The 25,900-nt window shown below is 46.1% G+C and overlaps 1 protein-coding gene across 3 annotated transcripts; it reads right to left on the minus strand.

Moving 5' to 3' along the window:
• Positions 1–4,502: 4,502 nt before the first annotated feature.
• On the minus strand, positions 4,503–25,900 carry nedd9 (neural precursor cell expressed, developmentally down-regulated 9). Of its 3 annotated transcripts, none has more exons than XM_053492599.1 (8): positions 25,810–25,900; positions 25,550–25,679; positions 13,858–14,244; positions 8,972–9,070; positions 8,738–8,872; positions 6,219–7,247; positions 5,847–5,936; positions 4,503–5,469 (listed from the first exon to the last, which is right to left on the minus strand). In XM_053492599.1, exons 3-8 carry the CDS (start codon positions 14,236–14,238, stop codon positions 4,921–4,923), a joined length of 2,283 nt encoding a protein of 760 aa, XP_053348574.1. In that variant the 5' UTR covers positions 14,239–14,244; positions 25,550–25,679; positions 25,810–25,900; the 3' UTR covers positions 4,503–4,920. The 3 variants fall into 3 exon arrangements, with proteins under 3 accessions (XP_053348574.1, XP_053348575.1, XP_053348573.1); XM_053492600.1 differs by having other exon boundaries at positions 25,550–25,662; positions 25,810–25,884; XM_053492598.1 differs by lacking the exons at positions 25,550–25,679; positions 25,810–25,900 and adding an exon at positions 23,295–23,485.

Raw genomic sequence — 25,900 nt, forward strand, 5'->3', positions numbered from 1 at the left:
GTTGGATGGACGGATCAATATTGTTATACCTTGTTTTTTAAAGACTTCAGATTCATTATTGCACATGTTTGTAAAAGCTTTAGGGATTTAGACATTTTGTAATAGTTTAGCTTTAGATAATTAGTTAGTATTTACTGCCATGGAGACCTTATCGTTAAACACACAGGCAATTGAAGGCTCAAAAAAATCATTTCATTTGCAAAACGTCATGTGACTTTATTTAGCAAATATTGAAGCAAAGAAATGTATGTATGTATTCATTCATTTATTTATTTATTTTTTTTATTTTTTGCAGCTTTCAGGTTGCTGTTAGTTTTATTGAGAACAGAGACAGGGACTTCCTGTGTCATTTAATGAAGGCAGCCAGGAAATCAGCCTGAAATGCAACTTGAGAATGTGTTAAGGGCATGAAGAGGGAAACCTAGGAAGGACACGGTCCGGTCCTCAAAGTGAGTGTTGGAGAAGCGAGTGTCACTGAATCTACTGGATAGCAGATAGAATACATGATAGAATGCATGATAGACCACTGTTTATTTGTTCATACTGTAAAAATGTAAAATGAAATAGAATGCAAACTTTGCCCTGTGATGAATCGGCACTGTGACCCACGATGTACCTCGCCTTGCCCTCCGATACCCCGAGATATACTCCAGGCCTGAGAGAGAGGAAACAGTGTCATAAAAAAGCTTTATGTAATAATAACTTTGAGTCTAAGGTCTCTGAGCAAAGCTCTGATTGATTGAAGTGATCAGCATGATCAATTAGACCTCATTAGATTTAGAGTGTAATAATATGATATTTAATTTACTGATTTTTACTGGTTGATCTTCATTTGGTCAGGAATCCTAAAGAACAGTATACTAAACCCTTATTAAACAGTACATTATTTCCACCCCAAAAATGACTTTTATCTTAGACTGAAATAGATAATGAAGCTGGTTTAATTAAATCATGTACACACCAATCCCTGTACTCATTTTTAAACATATATCTGCTTATGCAAATTATGCTAAAAGGCATTATGTGTTAAGTTACTTATTAATATTAATTTCCTCTCACTGTACATCCCAGGTCCCAGGTCTTTAGTTTGAAAGCTTTGTGTGTTACAGGGGATAGTTCAGTGGTTAAGGTGCTGGACTGCTGATCAGAAGGTCTCAGGTTCAAACCCCAGCACCACCAGGTTGTCCCTGTTGGGCCCCTGAGTGAGGCCCCTAACCGTCAGGTGGCAGGCCCTCGACTGCTCAGGTGTGTAATGAAATAAAATGTAAGTCACTGTGGATAAAACCCGTCTGCCAAATACAAAAACGTCTTTATAAGAAAGAATGAAATTTTAAAGGCAGAACTGATCAACAATAAAAACTGTAAAGTTACATTCTGGCTACATTACTGTAATTGATTCAGTTAAATTATTTCCAGCACATGAACAGGAATAAATATAATATAATCAGTGAGTCTTGTTTAATTCCATTATAAAAACACTGAGAATCACAACACAGAATAAACCTGATCCTTTAGCACTTGATAATGAAGTAAAGCTGCTAAACCCAGCTGAACCCCTCAGTTTGAACACTACAGCACGTTCCCACTTTGTCAGGAGTTAAAACTAAGGCAGTGATGGTGGCCTAGTGGTGGCGCTGTTGTCCCAGTTATGACTTAGGCTCCTAAGTTGAAGAATTCTGCGTAAAAGCCACCATTAATACCTGGCCATGAAGACAGTTAGGATGTTCACACTGGCCACGCCCACCCGGCTCTCATCTTTTAAACCCTTGGGCGGAGCGATGAGCAGTGTGTCAAACTAGGTAAAGATCAAACAGGATGATGTTACAGTGGAATATTACAGGTTATATAATCTGCTTAATCTAATGTTTTATTCATATTTCATGCTTAAAACTCTCTTAATAAATTCCTCCTGATGCTGGTTCACCAGGTCACAGACCAGCATTCCCGTTCTCCCCATCCGAGTTACTGAGCTCCGCATGTGTCCTAAACATCACCAGGGAAAACTGGGCGGAGGGACTGGAGCAAAAGAACACACCTGGGGTTAAATAACAGGAGAATCTGCCCCAGGCACAGGAGCACCAGTCCCGGCTGAAGGACAGGAGCACTCGGTAAATGGAATCTACCTTAATGTCTACTCAACAACTCTCCACTGCCCTAATACGCTCACGTTAAGTGTCAAATTTCACCTGAAGTCTCGGGGACCCTTTGAGGTCACAACTCCAAGGTTAAGCAAACAGATGGGCCGATGCCCTTCTCCTAATCTTCTAAAACTGTGGACGGAGAAGGGTTCTGTGCCTCTGGTGATGGTAATTTTCAGGAGGTTGGAGTTGGAAATGGCGGCCAACACCAACTCTCACAAAGAGATATGAGCAGATTCGCCATGTCCTGGAAAAAAAGCTTTTTCAATGCATTTGGTTTAAATGAGTGCATCACCCTTGTGTTCAGGCTGATCAGGGCTCACTGCCATTTTGCTCATTGGAAAAGCCCTTCATCCCTATAATGCACACGATGCTGCCTGGGTAGATCATTTCATAATTTATAGCAGAGCTGTCCTAAGATCTTTAAGATGGGCATGGCTCACGGCTAGAATATGTAAGTATCTGGCCTTCCTCTGGAGTTATGGGCAAGTTTATTACAACATTGGCAAAAAGGAGGTAAAGCAGTTCTTGGCTACTATTATAGGCTTGCGTCTTGAGACCGATCTCGCTGAAAATCAGGCACCAGATCTGGTCGAGTGAATGGGGCCATGTGATCAGGCTTTTCTCTGATTAAAGCAGCAAATTACTTAATACTCACTTGATATTTATCTTTCCTTTATTTATTTGTTGAACCGAGGGTTGGGGCAGCTTGAAACACGTGATGGAGATGAGGAGCACGATGATACCAGCCGGTACAGCACAACAGAAAAAGATAATCAAACCATCGAGTGGGCGGTCCTCACTCTCCGCTGTTACCTGCTCTGTAGGTGTGGAGGTGTGTGATGGAAAGATCAGTTAGATACTTATCTTTGCAGTTAATTCAAAGTTCACCTTTTCCCCTAAAATTTTTCCATCACTGTTACATTGCTGATGGTGTGCCTGTTCCTTATTCCTACTTATCTTTGCTCCAGTGAGGCCAGGCATTATGTTTATCTGTTATTAAGGTGGAGAGGTATGCTGACCTAACAGTTGCTCAGGAGGCTCTCCTTCCATTCTGTAACCTGTATACAGGGTCGGTGATAAATCTGTGGCAGGGAAAAGGGAAGGTTTGAGTCGCCTGGCCATCAGGGCTGTTTAGTAACTGAGACGTTCCTGAGACACTTCTGTAGCTTTCCTCGTAGACCTGCAGTGTATCAGGTGTTGGGCTTACATGTCGAAACTCTTTCTAGGTCATATTAAAGCGTCTTTGGTTGTAATCTGCATCGCTCATGTCAGCACTTTGCTGTCAAGTGTGTTTGTGCTATAAAGAATCTCACACAGGAAGCTCTCAGTTTGCAGTGCACTAGTCTGTGTCAGAGAAGTGCGTGCAGACCTCAAGCCTGCGTCTGCAGCCGTGTTTCTGTTCTTTATTTGACTGTAAAGCATTCGTCATCACACCTCTTCATACTGAGATACACAGATTGAGACTGAGACAGTGAGCGCGTTCACCAGGTGTTGCATGAGCGCTCTGTACAGTGTTGTAACGGTTAGTCATTTATTCTTAAGACTCAGTGTCACATGCGGCTGGTCCACAGTTCGTCCTGGATTCCTTCTGTTTTGCCTGAGAAAATGGTTTTATTGGATTTTTGCAGCCCTGGTGTGATGAGGAGCCACAAGGACCCCAGATGAACCCACCTCCTGCCCAGTGTGTCCTGCTGGCTCTCATCCACATAGTCTATAATGTCTAGCCTCAAAACACAGCTTGGTTCTTGCTTCCTAATAATCCAAACTCATGTCTACCATCAGCTCGTTTCTTCCTCATGAGCATCTGTCGCTCGTTGTGTCCTGGGAACCTAAAACAGTTTGATAGACCTCCAAAACCCTTTAATGACTGACAGGAAATAGAGGAGTGGAACACACCGGTTTGGAGATCTGCAGCCATGTCTGTGTGTTAGTGTGTGTGTGTGTGTGAGAGAGAGAGAGGGAGACTAGCATGTCTCAGTGTTTTTCCATTTTTTATCACAGTTATTTATTAAAATAACAATTAGCACAAATATAAAGTCTTTTGTATCGTTGTGAAGTTGCGGAGCAAGCGTGATGACGTCCACACACAGACCGGCCTCAGCCTTCTTCACCCACAAAAGCCTCGTCTCTTGTGTTTTTTAGTTATTAATTATTAAACATATTATTCTCTTAGAACTACAAATATTCAGACATGCAGGCGCTGTAGTTACAGGAGTGAGGAGGTAAATCTGCCCCTGCTCGGGGTTACAGGGGTTACACGGGTTCAACCTGTTAAAGTATTTGCTCTGACTGAAGTCACATGAATAAATGGCTGTACTGTACACGTCATATTACTATAAAACAATAAAAAGAAGCATAATCTGATAAACGAGCCTTTACTTTCACACTTAAACAAAATGCAGCAAGTTTCATCAACTGTGAAGGATTTCTTTTCCAGTAGCAGCTGCGAGCTTTAATCTACCGGTCATAAGAGCAAATGTATAAGGTGCTCATTAAAAAAATAAAGCAAACTGAGTTATTATTACAGCTTTAGAAAGCAGCTTTATACTCATATATATATATATATATATATATATATATATATATATATATACTTATACTGTTCTTCTTATATAAAACAATCTAAACAAAATAGAGCTGAATATTTACACAGGATACTGGAACCGTTATGTACAAAGCCAGCGGTCGTCACTGTGCGTAAGACATACAATACACAATACTAAATTATACAACACCAGTCTGTGTTACAACACACACACACACACACAAACAGGACGGATCACAACGTCGCCATGTGTACGAGCTGCACTTTAAACTGCTGTGCGTGATGCGAGAGGTCCGTGACTCGGTCCACCATCTCCTGCACCGCTGGCGTGTTGGGGTAATGCAGCGCCGCCACCTTGGTAGCGCCCACCACTGTCTTTAGCAGCTCGCACAGAACGTTGCTCGAGTCCATCACCCTGTTGGCCACTTCAGGCGCTATGGCCTGCCGCGACAGAGTGTCTCCGATAAACACAAGCTTATGAGCGCTGAGGATGACGAACTTGGCATGAGCTACAAAGATCCGCGGGGGCTGGCCGGCCGCCACACAGCTGAAGAACGCGTCCACGGCATTCAGGAGAGTCACAAAGTGCTGCTCACACTGCTCTCCGTAGAAAGCCAGAAGCTGTCGGTCGCGTCCACACACCTGAGCGCCGCTTCCGGCGGAGCAAGTGGAGGAGGACGACGGGGAGGACGAGCCGGTCGAGTGTTGGTGCGATATCCAGCGTGTGATGTCGTTGTCTACAGGTTTGATCACCTCCTGCTCCAGCTGCTTAAACTGATTCATCTGTGTGAGAGAGAGAGAGAGAGAGAGAGAGAGAGAAAAAGAGGATTGAATATGATAATAAGTTAAAGGGGCTTTAGTCATTTAAAAAAGCTTTACACTGATCTTCCTGCTGATGCGTTAAAAGTTCTGGCTCGATACATGGCCATAAGGTCTACAACAGCAGCTCACAAGACATTGTAATACTAATAAACACTCTTTAAAAGATTTATGTAGCAGGTAATATATATTAATCACATTTTTATTAACCTGCAGCTGTGATGTCTTCATCCTCATGCTTACAAACTAATAAACAAATCAATAAATGGCTGAACTTTAGATTGGACTTTACAGTCACAGCTCCTGTTCTACCTCAATGACTTGCGTGATCTGGAGCGTACCTGTTCCTGTCCCAGTTTGACCTTGCTCTGGTTCATAATGTTCTCCTTTTCTAAGAGCTCCTTCTGCTGACGCTCAAATTCTTCTTTGCCCTGTGAAAAAAGAGGTCGTGTTTAATAACAATGTACAGTTTCCATGCAGGCAGAGAGCTTTTGTACCCTAAACAATTGGGACAATTTGGACTGTAGCCATGAGTCTACCTGTAATTTAAAAGCTACTAATGTACAAGGACTGAGTGCATGAAACTGGAACACTAAATTATAAAGTGCTTGTTAATCATGACTCCTACATTACGTGATATGTTTAGGCAGACAGTTAGAGAGAGCTGCAGTGGATGCAAAGCTTCCCAGAAGTGCATGTGTTTGTTTTCTCACCTGCAAATGGACGTAATCATAATCCTCCATCCAGCTTTTCACACACAGTTCACTCTCTTGAACCACGGGGAACGGTTTAGTCTGGCAGCTGTAGCTCTCCTCTTCTATCGTGTTGCAGGTAAAAGGGTGAACTACACCCTCTATTGGTGCCCTGCGGAACAGTAGCTCTGCATTGCCCCCTACTGTGGACACCAACTGCTTGGCATCATCAGGAAGAGTGTGTGCCACCATAACAAAGCGGTCCAGTTCGTCACCTTTACCCTGCTGCTTGCCAGTCGCGAGTGCCCAGCTGGTATTTTCCAGGATCTGCTGCAGGATCTGCTGTGAGTCCTCCAGTCTCTGCAACTGCTTCCTAAGTTTGGAGTGCAGTGCTGGGTCCGACAGCGTGGTCGCGTTCGCTGCAGCACCTTTACCAAAAGCAAGGAATTCAGCAAGAGAGCCGCGAACTCGTTCCATAGTGCAGCGGACTTCATCAGCATAGCGCTCCATGAAACTATAAGTTCTCCAGTTGGACGTGGATGCCAGAGTCTGAAGCGAGTTCAGGGCTGACTCCAGGCCCTGCTGCAAGTGACTGAGCTTCTGTAAGGCAGAATCGAGGTCCAGCAGGAGACGTCCTTCTGCTGGAGAGCCTGCTGAAGACGAAGAAGTGGACATGCTACTCCCAGTGCTAGAGAACGATAAGCGGTTCATGCCTTCTGTCACATCGGGCAGCAGACGAGAGTCGGGCGGCGGGACATCGTAGACACACTTGTTGCGATCGCGTTCCCTGGACTGTGTTTGCTGCTGAATCCCACGTGGGACGTCGTATAAATCTTGGGACGCTCCGGAGTTAAGCTGGCTTGCAGGGATGTCATAGACGGAACCGCTGCAGGTACCTGGGGGGAAGTCATAGTTGGACTGGCAGGATTTGGACAGGGACATTGGTGGAACGTCGTATACACCCTCTGGCTTCTTTTTGTGAGGCTGGGGAAAGTCATAATTGCCCTCGTCTTGATCGGTGTTGCTTTTACAAGGTGGTACAGAATAAACCTGCGGGAATGGGAACAAAATGAAGTCCACCATTAATGCACGAACAACAAGAGAGAATCCAGAGACACAATACCTTACAACACCTCAAATCTCACAACACCTCATAACACCTCACAACACCTCACAACACCTCACAACACCTCACAACACCTCACAACATCTCACAACATCTCACAACACCTTACATCAGACAACATCGTCTTGGTATCTAAAGTTATTTGATAAAAGTTGATTATCTACTTCTTTTTCTATTTTTGCTTTCTCACAAAACAGATATGGAAACTTTTTGGTTATTAAAAGCCCTGTATGAGATAAGAGGCGTGGATGAGTGCAGTTTGTGAATGGAAGAAGAAGTTGAGAAGAAAGAGTGTGCTGAATGGTGAATGGGGACTCCAGTGAGCACCTCAGGAAAGAAAGTGTGGGCCCGTGCACCACAGCAGTGCTTTCTTATTTATGTTTGAGTTGGTGATAAAAGTGCTAAAAAGTGCTCAGGCTAAACACTGTGGAGGTTGTGGCCATTGTGTTGCAGGTGAAGTTGGAGGAGGAAATCGAAGGGGTGGAGAATCACCTTGTGGTGTATTCAGGGACAAGCATCCCTTCCATATCCTCCTATTCCTCTCTCTGACACAAGTCGGACCCCCGGAGATCATAGACGTAAGGCCTGGCCTTAGGTCAAGGGCTACTATTCCATTCTCTTGAAATCTCTCTCTCTCTCTCTTTTGTTTTGCGGATACACTGGACAAAAGGGTTGAGGACGTTGGTGGAGGGGACAAGGCACCCGGTGCTGTACATATAGGCAGGAATGAGGAGAGGGTTAGCAAGGGGGCGTTTGGCTAGCTGGCTGTAATCAGAAAGTAGGGGTGAGTGGATACAGGGATATGGGCAAGTGCAGTGAGACATCTGTGGTTGTTTAACGAATGAGAGTTGTTGGAAGTGCGCTGGGCTGAGCAGAGCTGCACCAGAGCAAAACGTGTTTGTTTGGGTTTTCCCTTTTACATTTATGTGAAATGTCCATTCAATGAGGACATAGATCAGGAAATAACAGAATGAAGGCTCTAAGCCGTTCCTGCCAGGCTTAAGACCTGCTTTGTAGAACGACTCCAGTCTTCAAGAACCCTTAATTCGTGGGGCTGCAAATAACAGGTTTCCAGCAGATTTGAATTTATTGCACACAAACTCATAGCACAGGGACGCACTGCACTCTGTAGAGCGTCTCTCGCTGTCACACACTGGGAGTGACAGCATCACCGCCGGCAGCCGAGGCTTTCATTTAACCACCGAGGGAAACTAATAAAATGTGCATTATTTATTTTCTCCTACTGTTGGCTCTGTAATTTAAGATAAAGATTGCTCTCGTTACAGAAATAGAGAACGAAGAAAACACACTGCTGAGATCGGGTACTGTGGCCCAGTCAGACGTTTCTACTGCGTAGAGTTTAACCAAAACAACATCCATTACTGAGTGCAGGGTTCACATAAGTACACCATACCCCTTGTGATGGTGGCGGTGGGACATCATACACTCCGTGACTCCTCGTGTCCTGAGTCGGAGGAACGTCATAAAGACCCTGGGTTCGAGGACTCCCATGCTTCCCTTTCTTTTTCGCAGCTGGAATGTCATACACCTGTAAAGACAAGATAAACCCATGATACAGACTGATCCAGACTCAGAGTGGGGGCTCATGAGACACAGGACATTAGTGAGAGATCTAAAAGACACCTACCCCCTGAGACCGGATGGGAGGCACATCGTACAGGTCTTGGGAGCTGCTGGGTGCAGGGCTATAAGTGTACGTCTGTCCAACTCGTTTTGGGGTCGTCACCTTTGCAACACACGGAGAAGAGAAAACGTCAGCTTGGTTAACATTCTGCCAGTCGATTTACATCACTAACGACAGTGAAGCGAATGAACAGCTTTTCTCACGCCCCTTTGCTCCGCCCAGCACCTCAGCTTAGAAATAAGAACACAAGCAGAGAGCTCCAGCTGCAGACCGAGTGTGATGTTAGCAAAAAAACAGGGTTAAGCTCAATGTAAATGCCTTAACTGCGGAAAAAGTTCAAACTCACTGTGTTTAATATACTTAATAAGTCCAAGTGTTTATTTCTAAATTCAATTAAATCACTCAAACAGATTCAAGGAGAACGGTGCTCGGGTGATGGAAGTGTGTACTTTACTGTAAAGTTCCTCTGTATGTAAATGTATGTGTTGTAGAGAGAATAGGAATTCTATCCCTTCTTCCTGAAAGGAGGAGTGTAAACTCGATTTATGAGATGATGAATGTCACAGTTTCCTCCCTGCACTCGGATCTGACCGCTCGGCCAATCAGACAGACGGAGGAATGCGCGGAATCCTCTCTCTCCACGTCTCTCCGCTAACACACCGCGTGACACAGAGCGCCACGCTGAGTTCATCTGAAGGACTCAAGAATCTGAGCCACGTGTGAGTGTGAGGGAAGAGGAGCCGGAGGAACCGTAGCAGTCTCATAAACAAGGAGGAACAATACACACTTCCACAGCCATGACACAGTGACACACAGATGTGCATTTCTCTCTCTCTCTCTCTCTCTCTCTCTCTACCACACACACAGAGCAGACAGCATCCAGATGGTACTAATAACCATGATGGTCACACACTTTCTCTAACTGTGTGTGTGTGTGTGTGTGTGTGTGTGTGTTTAGGTGCACATCGCACATCAATAGCATTCCTACTGATTGATCATGGGTGAGGAATGGTGAGGTCAGAGCGGAGCGCGGTGGTCTCGCACCTTGTCCTTACACTCTTTTCTCTTAAATCACCTTTAGTTTGGCAGCTGGAGCAGAACGAGACAAGAGACGAGCAGGACGAGACAAGAGACGAGCAGGACGAGACAAACTCCCTGCACACACCAAAGGACTGCTTTCACCTCCAGAGTGAAAATGCAACACACTGTCATTCTCAGCTCTGCTGTTTCACTGTGCTGTATGTCTTACACACACACACACACACACACACACACACACACACACACACACACACACACACACACACACACACACACACCCTAATCCTTCCCTCATGTTGAAGTGCTCCACTGTTTACCCTCTCTTAGCACCTCTTTGTCACTCGGACCTGCTAATCATCCAGGAGTGTAAATATTGACCAGACTGACTGTTACTCCGAGACGATTACGCAGACGTGAACTCACAGCGTCTGAGAGGGCGGCCTCGACTTTTGCTCCCATTCATGGAACTATAAAAACAGTGGAATATACCAGGATACCAGTATAACATCAAACTGGGACAATGTGAGAAAAATCACTCTCACCCCCACTCTCACCCCAGCCACACACACTCATAACCAGCGGGAGACACACACACACTGTAACTATGACTATGGCTGTGTGTGCTTTTTAGCCAGTGAGCTGAGACAGGAAGTGGTGCGTCCTTGTTCACTCTACTCTAGAGTTCAGTACACACATGCCTGAGGATAAGAGCAGCGTGATCGCTATAAAACTCGTCATCTGTCTTTACTTCCCTCACGCTTTCACTCACAATCAGCTGAATATGAAGCTATAAAACCATCATTTATTACTGTGCTATTATCCTGCCTGTGGGAATGAGGGACTGACCTCATGGCCGAGGGAATAAAGGCGACGCTCACGTACACGCCGAGGCCGAGGTCGGATCCAGCAGGTCTACCTTCAAACGTCTTGTTTTAATTTGAGGGTTCGACATCTGTCCACAACTACACCATTACACACTCATAGGCATGAAGAAAATGTTGTGTCATTACTGGCTACACACACACACACAAACACACACACTTGTTGTGCTTCAGTTGCCATCAGTGTGACGTGTTGGTCCGGCCCCATCCCCGTCCCTGCTCTATTTAAAGAACAGTCGGGGCAGATCAGCTCTATTAATACCCCAGTCCCATTACTGCAGGCAATTAAGTGATGAATCTTCAGAGACCTCGGATTCCTCAGCCATAAACTCAGAGTGTGTCTTCATGCTGCATGCACCACAGGAACCAAACACACAACTCATTTCCTGTTCCATGAACACAGCACTTGCTGACATAAAGCTCTGTGTGAACAGGGAAGTGTTGGGGTGGGGGAATACTTAAATTAAACTCTTTATCTGTTCAGTTCCCTTTTTTAAAAAGAATGAATTACTTTCTCATTCACCCCTCCCGTTCCCCCCCTCCTGCGCCCGTTCCCCCCCTCCCGCGCCCGTTCCCCCCCTCCCGCGCCCGTTCCCCCCCTCCCGCACCCGTTCCCCCCTCCCGCTCCCCTTCCCTGCTGTCTCATTTGATTTGAATTCTTTGTTCGCTAAAGCTTACACACCAACATCTCTCTCTCTCTCTCCCTTCTTACCCTTTTACCCCATTTGAGTCATTGCTGAGTTTTTATGAATGTAAAGTACTTTTAAAGTGCATCTTATTCTCCAGTCCTGATGTGATTGTGTGTGATTCCAGTTACGGTGCTGCACGGTCCGGTTCACTGCAGTTTATAACCTGGACACGTGAGACAGGAGACGTGACTTTCCTCAGAAAGGTGTGGTCACTCAGTACCTGCGCTTTATTACACAGTAAGCTTTATCTTTCCGCTCAAGGCGTCTTTAAGATAACGCAGTGTATGAGTGTATACTCTGAGACCCAGGCAGAGCTCAGCACATGTGCCTCTGACCCATGATTCATAGCTAAGAAATCCAGAAGACTCGCAGAGAAGCACAGACATTAGATCACCAACTGTTAGTGAGTGTGTAGCGTGCACGTACAGTAGAATGACAGTGAGATATTGAAGAATAGGAAGTCTACCCTTTTGCCCCGGACATCTGGGTGCGACTGCGCTGCCTCTAAGCGAGACAGGAAACGTTAGAGTAGCTGTGCTCAGCAGTGTGTGGCGTGTAAGACACACAGAGGAAGACGGTGAGCGTTCAGGACGCAGCTCTAGTCATCATGAACAAGGCTGTTTTAACCAGATCAGGAGAACCAGTCTGATCCGGGCACAGCGCCTCTTCTGTACATTCATGATTATAAAGCTCAGGTGCATGAGTATGTGATGGTTGTCAAGGCAGGAAGTGTAAAAGGTGATGTGACATTTAGTTTGGCAAAGATTAATTTCAGATGAGATTTTAGAGAAAAAGAGAGAGAGAGAGAGAGAGAGAGAGAGAGAGAGAGAGAGAGAGAGAGAGAGATCCCCAAAATGCACTTTTCTCATCAGATGAGAGCTTAGTGTTTAAGCTTTAGCGGATTAGGCTAACACTTCTAGAGGAGCCCATGTCTGGAGTCTGGAGTTGGAGGCAGTGCGGATGCAGGAGTGTGTGAGGTCCTTGTTTAATCACAGCAGAATGCAACAGGTTGATGAAAAACCCTACACGGATCTGCAGGAGGCTTTAGTGGCCGAGGGCAAGTTATTACGCCACTGGCGCTAATCTCCGAGCAGGACGAGAGACGATCTCTATGAAATCCTAATTTCAGCTGCACCTTTCACAAACCCACACCTCCGTAACACCTTTAGATGAACTGACAAACAGCTGGCTTATAGCTGGTGGCACACCCTCTGACATCATGTGTGCAGCAGCTGGTAAACTGCAGGCCGAGTGGAAAACAGCAAATACGTGCTGCCCTTTAACGGCTGCCTGAACACCGCATCCAGCAAAAATAGCAATCTGTGCTTCAGAACACATCTAGTAAAAAACAGAACCAAAAAACAACACGCTGGACCTCTGACATTCAGACACGCTCTACAAAGTTTTAGTAAAACCCACGAGCACTACAATTTCATTTACGAGTTTCGTGTCATTCTGTCCAACTCCACCAGAACAAAGGTGCTGCTTCTGCCGTAATACGTAACTACAGAGCGGAGCCGAATTTAGAGCCAGAGACGCCGCCCACTCCGCAGACCAATTACTCTCCAGCCTCCTAACATCTGCAGCAGATGTGCCAACAAGGCACAATCACAGGCTTCAGGCATTGTGTTCTGGGCTGTGTGAGGACGCTTTGTGTGTGAATGCTCCAGTGTAGAGATGATGATGGTTAGGGAGGAGATGAGAGCCCCCTGCTGGTCAAGTGAAGGTGTGCGCTAATAACATAATAATAACAGTCCGTCTCTGCTCCAGAGATGTGTTCCTGTATATTATCTAACAAACTGTTCAGAAAACGAGAGAGAGAATGTCCTGATGTCCCACTGAAACTTTAACTCCAGCGAGGTCATCACAGGCCCTTCCCACACACACACACACACACACACACACACACACGCTTCTATTTGTTGGGCTTTTTGTGGTTTTCTGCGCAGACAGATTGTGCTGAGACGGGAATAAGAGAGCTAAACATAACATGCGTGGGCCTGTGGCAGGGCGGGACACACCCAGGCTCTCCCCACTATCTGAGTCCTACAGCAGCTTCGGCCAGAGTGTGTTTCAATCCCATTTTAATTAGGACCGGCATAAATATAGCGGCGTCTCCGCAGTAAAACACAGTTTGTTTGTTTTTTTTGCCTTGAACTCGCCTAATCCTTCTGAAGGTTGGGACAACCAGAGTGCAAGTTATCTCATATTGTTTGATTCTGCTTTTGTTTGATTATGCTCTCTACTGTCTTTACTACTTTACTCAGATCCTTCTTACCTTGCCTGGCATTTTGTCAACTGCCAGTGCGCTCCTTTGTGGGACCTGGTACACATCCTGGCAGGGTGGGACCTGGTAGATGCCCTGCCCTTGGCAGCCCTGGGAGGGCGGGTACATGCCCTGGGGGGTCCGAGGCCCCTGCTGCTGCTGGGACAGGCTTGGTGAGGGTGAGGGTGTGGATGCTGCAGTGCCCTCGAACGGCGGCGTAATGAGGAGCTTGAGGCGGTTCCCTGGGGCGATGCCCTGGCGCCCATGCAGAGAGCAGAGCCACCAGCCCTCCAGCCCCCCGGTGTTTTGCTCGATCACGGTCAGGATGTCACCTTTCCGGAAGGCCAGCTCCTCCGGTGACTCGGGCATGTTATCATACAGCGCCTTCGCCATCTGGTTCTGCGGGGCGAAAGGAACAGAATGGGATTAGTGTACAATTTGTACTAGAATAAATGTCTCGTCTGTTTAGTAAGAGGTAGAGTAACACGCCTCCCGTCTCATCAACTTCCCCACAGCATTGGGAGTCGCATGCTGAACCTGCTGGAACCTGGGCTTTAAGCTTCATTTTAAAACAGGACACATAACGATCAGTTAACGGGCTGAACTGGATCACCGCAAAAACACCATGACAATAACATCTCGCTGCTGACGAAACAGCGCTCTCAGGGCCGTCACAACAACAACATTTTCTGCCCTAACTAATCCTGCCACTAAGCTGCCCATGTTACCTCCTCGTCATTTACCCTACTTACATATTTACCCCACCCCCCACACACAACACTCAAGAAAAAACTAACTCTCTAAATTCCCTCTATAGTCTCTGTTCCCGATGGACTGAACCTCTCAGACAGGGAGTGAAGCGGTTCCCACGTGAACCTCGCTGCCCAGGCCTCTCCACCTCGTGCCTATTGTGTCATGACTGTCGCTGTGGTTGCACACAATGGCTTTGCATAATAACCTCTTTTTCAGAGACGTGTGAGTTTTAGCATGACCCTGAGGTCAACACCAACACCAACCAGCAGGAGCGTTAATGTGTGTGTGTCTAACACCGCGAGATAAACCTAGACCTAGCCCGCGCTCTTCTACTTTACGATTCTGATATGAATAGAAGCTGAACTTTGACCCTAAAACCCAAGTTAAGCTGGCTGAGTGTGAATAGGAATGACCAAGGACACTACATGAACACTCTATTTTAAAACTGAACACACACATACTTCATTGTTCATCAGCTGTGTGTCGCTGCTACATTCCCGCATACGCATGTGATTAAATGTGTATGTCCCGCTCTAAGGGACAGGGGTGGCCTGGGGTGACCTGAGGTGGCCCAGGGGTTAAAGTTCTGAGTCTGGGGTTCAAAACCTAGCACCGCCATGCTGCCACTGCTGGAGCCTTCTGTTCCCCCAGGGGCGTGGCATGGCAGACACCCAAACTTCCTTCCTAACACACTGGGAAGTGTAAGAGAAGAGTCTGCAGTGTGTATGTAATCTTAAGACATTACTGCAGCATCATTAAGTACCTGCATAGAAACCTGCATGAACTTGACCTGGAGCAGGTGTGTGTGTGTGTGAGCACAGGATCTGAAGCATGCCTTGAACAGCACATTCTGTTTGCTTATCAGTATGTGTGTGTGTGTGTGTGTCATGAAACACACATGTTCGGTTTTAGCCTGGCCTGGAGACCCTGCTGCTGATTACAGATAGCTTTCTGTTACTGGGGTGTTACTGAGGGTGACGGGACGCTCCACTCCCTCGCTCTACACCGAGATCTCTTCTGTGACTCCGCCTTCATCACACCAGCCCTGTGCGCTCAGCCACATGCATCACTTCATGAGTACCGGTGTCAGTTTGGAGGTTTAACATGTGTACAGATGTGTGAAAGCCATGCATGTGCATAGACGTGCAGCTGTGTTTAATTCTCAAGTTCTCTTTCTCTGTCTTGCTTTTAGGAAATTTATGACTCGTCTAATTCTAAATAAAGAAGTCTATCTTTTGCAAGCTTCTGAGCTCGGCCTGCAATCACGCTGAGCTTCGTTTCAACACAGCTGAGGTCTGCACTTCCGCACTTGCTGCACGGGGGAGACAGAGGCGGGTAAGGCTCAGTCCATGTTACACAGGCGGGCGAGACTCGGGACATGTTACACAGGCGGGCGAGACTCGGGACATGTTACACAGGCGGGCGAGACTCGGGACATGTTACACAGGCGGGCGAGACTCGGGACATGTTACACAGGCGGGCGAGACTCGGGACATGTTACACAGGCGGGCGAGACTCGGGACATGTTACACAGGCGGGCGAGACTCGGGACATGTTACACAGGCGGGCGAGACTCGGGACATGTTACACAGGCGGGCGAGACTCGGGACATGTTACACAGGCGGGCGAGACTCGGGACATGTTACACAGGCGGGCGAGACTCGGGACATGTTACACAGGCGGGCGAGACTCGGGACATGTTACACAGGCGGGCGAGACTCGGGACATGTTACACAGGCGGGCGAGACTCGGGACATGTTACACAGGCGGGCGAGACTCGGGACATGTTACACAGGTGGGTGAGACTCGGGACATGTTACACAGGTGGGTGAGACTCGGGACATGTTACAGGTAGAGACGAGGCTCAGGCCATGTTGACACACCGCGGTGCTTTTGTGCTTCATTTCTTCACACTTCCTGTATGAACTCTTACGCGGTGAGCATTAAGACGCGGGGAAGCGAGAGCTCCTGATGTTCATTCATGGTGCAGCGGCACCACACACACACCAGCCTGGGTGTTTAACTTATGCCTGCGTGGTGACTCCACCCAGTTCCTCTGCTGTGCGAACAGGTGACCGCCCACACACGCTTATCGTCAACATCCTGATGGTGTGTGAAATCCCCTGCACCCAGCCTGAGTTTGTGCAAGGTGCAGCGAGTGTGGCGAGCCGCAGGCCGAGACCACAGCACTCGGAGCTCGAACAGATAAGCTGAGCTCCGACACCTCGACCGCCGAGTTTCAGAACGATCACGCCAGTCGCATGACCAGCAGGACAAGCGTTGATTTCCTGAACACTCATCTGGTGAGAAAGATGAGGGTTAGAGTTGAAGTTGTGAAGAAAAGGCGTCAGAGGCACACTCTCACACACACACACACACACACACACACACACACACACACACTCAGCAATGGCATGGCTCCTCTAAGAGCTACAGAAGAACATCTGATTAAAGCCCAAGCCTTCTCTTCTTCTGATCAGCACACTGCTCTCTCTATCAAACACACACACACACACACACACACACACACACACACACAGCGCCAGCTGTTCAGCAGACTGACCATGTGTTTATCTCATGTGGTGTGTTAGCCAGATGTTGTTTGTGCAGTGTGTTTAGATCTGTGTGATGTAATTAATCACGTGATGTAAACGATCAGTCGTTGCTCAGTTCAATAGAATATCATCAGCTAAAGCCTGTGAGATACAAACTCACACACACACACACACACACACACACACACACACACACACACACACACACACACACACACACTGTTTCAGAGACCTGAGTGGAGAGAGTGAAACATGTGACACACACACTGACTCGAGCAGATGAAAGTCAGACTCATCATCATCCCTGCATGCAGCTGCTTCCTGACCCCGATGGAAAACTACCCCACGGGGCAACTGACTCACACACCTGCCCCTCTCACGGATACAGGGCAGAGCAGCGAGCGGAAACCGTGTGCTACACTCGCCCTGACACAGAGGAGCGCTCTCAGCCTCAGTGCTTACACCTGACACAAAAACACACACAAACACACACACACACACACACACACACACGCACACAGATGATCACACCACAAATATAATACACTGAGGTTATACAGTGTGTATGATCATGACACACACACATTTACACAACAGTTTTCAGAGATCTTACTGAAGCAGCAGGACTGAGATAACAGCAGCATCTCCACGCTTCACTGGGTATCACACACAGTAGCAGACACACACACACACACACACACACACACACACACACACACAGTAGCACACACACACACACACACACACACACAGTAGCACACACACACACACACACACACACACAGTAGCAGACACACACACACACACACACACACACACACAGACACACACAGACACAGTAGCACACACACACACAGTAGCACACACGCACACAGTAGCACACACACACACACACAGTAGCACACACACATAGCACACACACATAGCACACACACACACACAGTAACACACACACACACAGTAGCACACACACACACACACAGTAGCACACACACACACACACAGTAGCACACACACACACACACACACACAGTAGCACACACAGTAACACATTTCAAATAGTTGAACTACTCATAAATGTGTGTGTGTGTGTGCGTGTGCGTGTGCGTGTGTGAGATAACTGGTTGAAACCTGCTCTTTGAATAGCTGTTGATCTCACTATACCCCCCCTCACTCACAATGAGGTAATACTCTTCTTTTAGAGGTCAGAACCCAGAACACACACACACACACACACACACACACACACACACACATCCAGTCTGATCTCTAAAGGAGCTCACAGGATTCAACACGTCACTGTAACAGGGTCCCCAAAACCCCGCATGGCCTCGGGACAGGTCTCAGTGAGACTGCAGGAGCTCTGTTCGAGTCTCTGGAATGCACTCTAACACAGGACGTGGGTTGTGTGATTTGACCCCATTACATACAGTACATGGTACTCGTGCTCCGGGTGCGAGGCCGATGGTAATGTTCTCACAGCTCGGTTTTAATTTAGGCAAAGAGTTTACCAAAGCCAAACTATCCCTTTAATTCTTTTTCTCCATAAACCCCACCCACCCGCTGTGGCCCTGAAGCCTCTGCATTCAGAACAATATTTTCCTCCTTTACCTCTCTCTGCTTAGAGCAAGGCATGCAACCTGAGTCCTGAGCGAGTGAGAGAGAGAGAGAGAGAGAGAGAGAGAGAGAGAGAGAGCGAGAGAGAGAGAGAATGAGAGAGAGGGACAAAGGAGGAGGAAAAGAATCTCAGAACTCTGGTTCACCTAATCGCTCCTCGCTGTGGTCGGGAAGCTATTTCTGCCACGGTTATGCAAGTCTGAAATGAGGTGGTGTGAGTGGCTGGAACAGAGGGGGAGTGATTCTGTGTGTGTGTGTGTGTGTGTGTGTGTGTGTGTCTCTAAATGCTGGGGCCTCCTTTCCTTCTTCTGCTGAAAGGAAAACTTGTGTCACGTTGCAGCACACAGTACCGCGTCCGTACACACTCTGGGCTGGCTGTACGACAGTGTGAGGGCCTCCGCGTGTACCGGGTGTGAAGCGAGTATGAACCAGCGATTATGAAGTAAACCTCTGGATGGCCTCATGTGTGTTTGGAAGGCAACCCTGGGTGACCAGAAAGCCGCCTATATAAATAAAATGCATTATTATTATTATTACTATTTTCTGATAAAAGTCCCTGGATTCAGCCATGAGCACACACATTCAGTCACCTGGTAATGGAGTTAGAAGATAACATCGGGTCCACAACCACATCACAGCCGTGCTGATATTCACTGATATTCACAATGCGAACAAGTGTGATGTTGCTTTTATACAGCAGTCCCACAAACAGATTATGATTTTTTTCCTTTATCTTACCAGTTGTTTTGCTCCGCCCACACGTATCCTTCCATGCCTGGCAGAATTACCTAACAGACGGAGCTGATGACCGACAGTTAGCGGGTGACAGTTGTAATTAACAGGGTGAAAGTGGAGGTGTTGGACAGACCTGAGAAACTCACCAGATTTACATTATATATTTACACTTATTACACATTACAATATCAGCTCCGTTAACTTCCAGGTTCTGGGGTCGAATCCCCAATAGTGTTAAATGCAAACCTAGTGCACTATGTAGGGTGTACACTCCCTTGTTCCACACACCAAGTAGTGCCCTTGATGAGGGGTTAGAGAGGGATTTGGGATTCAGCCTTGTGTAAGCAGCTAGTTAGCTTTGTAGCTAAGCGTTAGCCGTGAACAGAACGACACGGACGGTTCAGAGACGATTCAGAACGACTTAGAAGTGATTAGTGCAGAGACGGCGTGTTGTTTAAGACGACATAACGTTATCAGATGTGTGTTCTTACTGAAAGTGCTTCTGTGACTGGGTGTGAATGTGGGTTTTGTCAGACAGCTGCTCTCTCCTCAGTACTGCGGACCGTACAGACCTACACTCACCCACACTGAGACACACAGTTAGTGTCATTAACCACTGGACAACACCTGGGACACACCCACTCATACACAGAGTTACACATTACAGTGCTGTTATTGTCTATTATCAGCACTCGGGGAATAACGTCTCTCATCCAATTAGATCAGTCGGTCAGAACTAAGTGTTGTATAAACACTATATTGTACTATTAAACTTTATTTCATTACTATAGGTTCAGTACACTGGAATAAACAAAGTCTAATCTAATCTGATTTAAGTAACTAGGAAAGTTTTGCTAATTTGATACTTGGTTATACATTTATTAAGTTGGTCTGGTTTCTTTGAGAGTGCAGAGTTAGCGAGTTAATATTAATTTTTTTTTTTTTTTTACGTGATTCGTTACATTAGTGCTGCATAAGACCTCATGAGCATACACTAGTGTGAGACTCAATAAGAAATACAGTCTGGAGAAAGCAAGTGCTAGAGGTCTGGCGTGCGCGATGCCCAGCGTGTCTAAGTCCCATGTCACTGCACCATTCCTCACATTCCACTGTTCAGATCCAGCCCAGGCGGGGAATCTTCAATGATGTGTTCCTCTGTATTGTGCAGGACAAGCACATGCCCTCACTCAGGCACTCCCGAACTTTATAAGGGCAGAAGTGATGGAGCCGGAAGTCATTCACAGCTTCAGAGTGCGGTGGTGTGTGGTGACCTGAAGCGAAGCCAGTACAACCGTTTCCTCCTATTAGGCATCGTAGCTTCAGCTTTCTGTATCATTAACCTGTGGCTTCCTACTGAATCAGGAATGAGGAAAACTATCTAAAAACAAAAGTCAAATTTCTACATCAAATAAAATTTAACTCTATCTACAACCTTGACCGGGATAAAACTGCTGATGAAGGAGAGTAAACAAATTAATTTTTTAATGAAAAAAAAAAAAACGAAAAAAAACCCAAATGTAACATGCATGTGGGTTAATAGTTCCCTAGAATTTTGAGTAACATCCAGGGCTGGAGTCACCACTAAAGCAGCAGCCTTTAAGGGCAGTCGAGTCTAAGGAATAACATACTGTGTAAATAAAAAGCGAGGTAACGTTGTGTTTTTTTGCACAGTGCTATGAGAGCGTTCACTTTCCTTTTATGGTCTGATGACACAGAGTCTGAGCTGAAGCACATGCATCCAATAACAAATCTCAAAGACGGACAGAGCGAGAGCGAGTGAGGAGAGACGTAGCGTTGAACAGGAGCGGAAACCAAACAATCAGCTCTTCATCCCTGCCACTCGCCCCGCATTCCCCAGATAGTGTGAAGCAGACAAAAGCATTCCATTCACTAGCGGCTCAGGACCAGCACCATAGTAGGAAGTGAAGCTTCCCATACACTCCGTAGAAAATGTAAATGCTGAGAACACTACACTTTGAGGCCAAGGTCTGAATGACCCCCCCCCCCCCCCCTTACTAGCATGAAGATCTAGAGCCACATTCCTCACTTCCAGACAGTGGTGTGTCCATGTTTTAGACTTCAGATGGAAGTGACATTAGTGTGTGGGCTTCATACAGTATTAATAACAAATATTAATAATAATAATACAGATACTCCTGTTGTGCACTAGCTTAACTGTACTCCATACACACTCCCCTGTGGGACTTTACACTAGATGATGGTGATGATGATGTCTAGACGCAGCAGGAACAGACTTGTAGCAGCAGGTTAGTGATGAGATCATGAATAAAATCAACCTGTGGAGCCTGAGGTGGGCTTACAGGGGCTTTTACATCCACAAAACAGCGCTATTGTGCTGCTGCTCATCTTTCACACAACCAGTGTGAACATGCAGGCTCAGAAAGGAAGCGAAAGTGGAGATAAATAGACCTGTGTGGTACAGAAGCTCTGAGGAACAGGAGAGGAGCTGAAAGAGAGCTCACATTACTTCCAGCCTGCTGAAACACAGTGAGCCTGAGAGTCTGATTACAGAGCACAGTCTACACAGCTGGGGCATTTATAGCATGTACACTTAAGACACCAACACATAATAATGAGAATGAACTTTCACAAATCCTCCTAATAGAGGGAGAGCAGAGGACTTGTGGGCTTCAGAAACACAGAAATCACTGCATCTGCCACGTCTCTCACGTCACCTCTTCTCTTCTCTTCTTTCTACTACGAGCGACTAATTGCGATCTTCTGATGCCAGTGATCCAGTCCCTCTCTGTCCTCAGGACCTGTCTGACTTGTCCTGGTGACCTTGTCACAGTGATGCCCCGTGTGGTCTGTCTGGGATGCATGTGGTAACTGGGGACAGTTTCACTTTACCATGAAGACGGTCCTGTCCTCGGCCGATGGAGACAGCTCTTCTCTGAGGACTCGTGACTTCAGTCGCTCGATAGTTCAGGACTGGAGTTTCCTACAGTCTACCTGAGACTCCAATAACAAACTGGACTCCATATTAACTTAAACACATCTCCTGTTATGCTCCTAACACACAGTATGAGTGCAGATCAATCCCTGCTATCCGTTATCACCCAGATGAGAATGGGTTCCCTGTTGTGTCTGGTTCCTCTCAAGGTTTCTTCCTATTACCATCTCATGAAGTTTTTCCCTCAGCACCATCGACCTCGGCTTGTTCATCAGGGACGGTCTGATCATTCTGATTCACACGCATTCACATTTCATACAAACTTTCATCATTTTCTTTTGATTCTCTCTCAGCGGTTGTGACAATGACCGCTGTTAAAAGCGTTACACAAATAAAATTGACTTGACTTCTGATTACATCATTAGTACAGCCAGTAATCCCACATGTGCCCCAGTGTATGTCCCCCAGTACCACCAGTGATCCTGCATCTGCCCCAATACAGACAGCAATCTGTCCCAGTCCAGCCAGTAATCTTCCCTAGTGTATATGCCCCAGTACAAGCAGTAATCCTGTATATAATCTGCCCCATTGTATCTGCCCCAGTCCAGCCAGTAATCTTCCCTAGTGTATATGCCCCAGTACAAGCAGTAATCCCACTTCTGCCCAGTGTATCTGCCCCAGGACAGCCAGTAATCCTGTATATAATCTGCCCCATTGTATCTGCCCCAGGACAGCCAGTAATCTGCCCCAGTGTATCCGTTCACACCCAGTGTATCTGTACAGCCGGTAATCTGCCCCAGTGTATCTGCCCCAGTGTATCTGCCCCAGTACAGTGAGCTCTGCTGGTAGAGTAATAACACACACTTCACACTTACTTTGTACTTCATGGTGTCTCCTCTGGTCCTGATCTCGACACTCGGAGGATGAATATATCCAGTATATAAGTGTATAAAGGTGTATAGACGTGTATGCCCTCCGCTGTAGCGCTACACACTCATTGTTCTGCTGCTGTAGTCCTCAGTAACGCTACAATGTAACTCTCAGTCGCTTTGATGTGTCCGCTCCCCCCGCGCGCTCTCTGAGTACTGACGGTAAGAACGCTGCGACCCGCTCCGCTCATTTACATTCCGCGCATTCGATTGGTCGGGTTCCGGAACTCATTTGAATCTCGCTCACTGCATTGGTCAGGGTAGGATAAAACCACGCCCTCCGGTTGACCCGAGCGCCATGACGTAAGCGAGCGAATGTGCGCGCGGCGTGTCAGCTAATTTCCATGACGATTAAACGCAACAGTTCTGGAGTTAAAGGGATAAATAAGCAGACCAGACTTTACTCACAGGCTTAGAGTGACTTCACACCCACTGAGTATGAATGGTATGGCGGGAAGTAATGTCTGGCATGAGGCTCACGCGTGTGAAATCACACCACACCACTGCTGCCATGTGTCTCATGCACTTATCTATAATACACACTTCAGTCTTCATACAGTTACTGCCATGTTCTCCTGGCCTGGGACCGGTCCATCAGCACCGCCATGTACCAGCTCTCTGCCGAGGTGACCATCAGTGTGGCATTTAAATAAAAGCTCTCACACTTCAGCTTTAGAAGGATGTACTATTACTACCAGCTAATGAAAAGTGAAAGGCCTGGGCGTAATATTAGACAGAGATGACATTTTTTTTCCTAGAAAATCATATTTCTTATATCACAAAAACAGCCTTTTTCCACCTTAAAAATATTGCCAAGCTTAGGAGCATCTTATCCGTATCTGATGCAGAAAAGATAGCTAACCTCCAGACTGGACTATTGTAATTTATTACTAGGTGGTTGTCCTGCATTCCCAATAAACAAGCTTCAGTTAGTCCAAAATGCAGCCGCCAGGGTTCCCACTAGATCCAGAAAATACAATTATATAGCCCCAATATTATCATCCCTGCATTGGCTCAGTTTAGAATTAATTACAAACTAGTATTACTTACGTACAAGGCTTTAAATGGTTTAGGTCCTACGTATCTAGCCAGTCTTCTGATATATTACAATCTGCCTCGCTTAAGATCACAGAACTCTTTCTGACAAAAAAATTCTGGTAGTTCCCAGAATATCAATGTCTACAAAAGGGGGCAGAGTGTTTTTATATTTAGCTCTCTTTAATCTGGCATACACATAATTCATCCCATAATCTCATACTCCAGTACGTCTAAATGCACACTCTCATCTAGTGCTGCTAATAGAATGAACGGATTCTGCTTCATAATGGTCTGGAGCTACACACGCTGCTTCTAATCTCTCAGTGATCCAGACCTCCTCTGCCCTCTGTACCTGTCTGAATCATCCTGGTAATAAACTGAATGTCCACACGTGGCTGGGTATTTTTACAAACGATGATTTTTCTTCTTCATTTTTTAAAAACAATTCTGTCCACACGACCAATGTTTTAAAAATATCTTTGTCCACATGAACACGCAGAACACCCTGTTAAGTGCTGTCAGGAAGACCCTCTGTGTGTGGTCTGTGTGTCGTCAGAGTTTTGTACAGTATGTAGCAGGGGTGAGTTTGGTAGTACATTCAGGCTCCTCTGTTCATTAACATAATGTGTGAGTAACTGCGTGTGTATGTACACGCATGTAAAAAGTCCAGTAGACAACATTAACACAGTCACTAGTTTAGTTTTAGTTCATTTTTCTCACTTATACATTTCAATAGTTTTCTTTTCATTTTGACAATGACCACTTTTAAAAGTGCTATATAAATAAAATTGAATTAAACTGATTTGAATAAATAATCATCTTAGGTTCATGAGGCTACTACATGTAAGGTAGCTCTTGGAGGTCACCATGAACACACACATCGACACACTCATCAACATCTAGGGGCATTGGTTAGGGGCATTTATTGTCCACATATAGTTCTGTGTGATGGGAGGAAACTGGAGAACCCATGCACACTCCACAGACAGTAACCAAGCTCAGGACTGAACTGATCTTATAATATCAGCCTTTACACAGAGCTAAAGGTAACAAGAGTTGTTTTCTTATACAAGGTTGAACATCTTCATGAAACCAATTATTAAATGCTTCTCTAGAAAGTTAATTTCATAACATAAATTTTTCATATGATTGAAATTATTTACCTTCTAGGTTTTTTTTTACGGCTGTAGATATTAGTCGCCTCGGTGGGGGTGTCAGCTCAGAGGAACGACAACGCCGCAACCTCTGACTCACACAGGATGCAGATGGGGAAGATCTGGCAAGATGGGTAGCCTGGTGTAAGATCACAACATAACGCTTTATGACTTATCATACCTATAAAAGTATGTATGTTAATGGTGTTTATGTTTAATTAATGCCATAATCGTGTTTACTTAAATGTTTATGATAAAAGCAAACTCACCTGGATGAATACGCTCACAAATCCATTGTTAATAATTCATTAAATCTTCTGTGATGTCCTGGTAGTCCTGCAGGTCTGATCTACGGTGCTG

Source organism: Clarias gariepinus, chromosome 3 (assembly GCF_024256425.1).
Source record: "Clarias gariepinus isolate MV-2021 ecotype Netherlands chromosome 3, CGAR_prim_01v2, whole genome shotgun sequence".
Classification (NCBI taxonomy): domain Eukaryota; kingdom Metazoa; phylum Chordata; class Actinopteri; order Siluriformes; family Clariidae; genus Clarias; species Clarias gariepinus.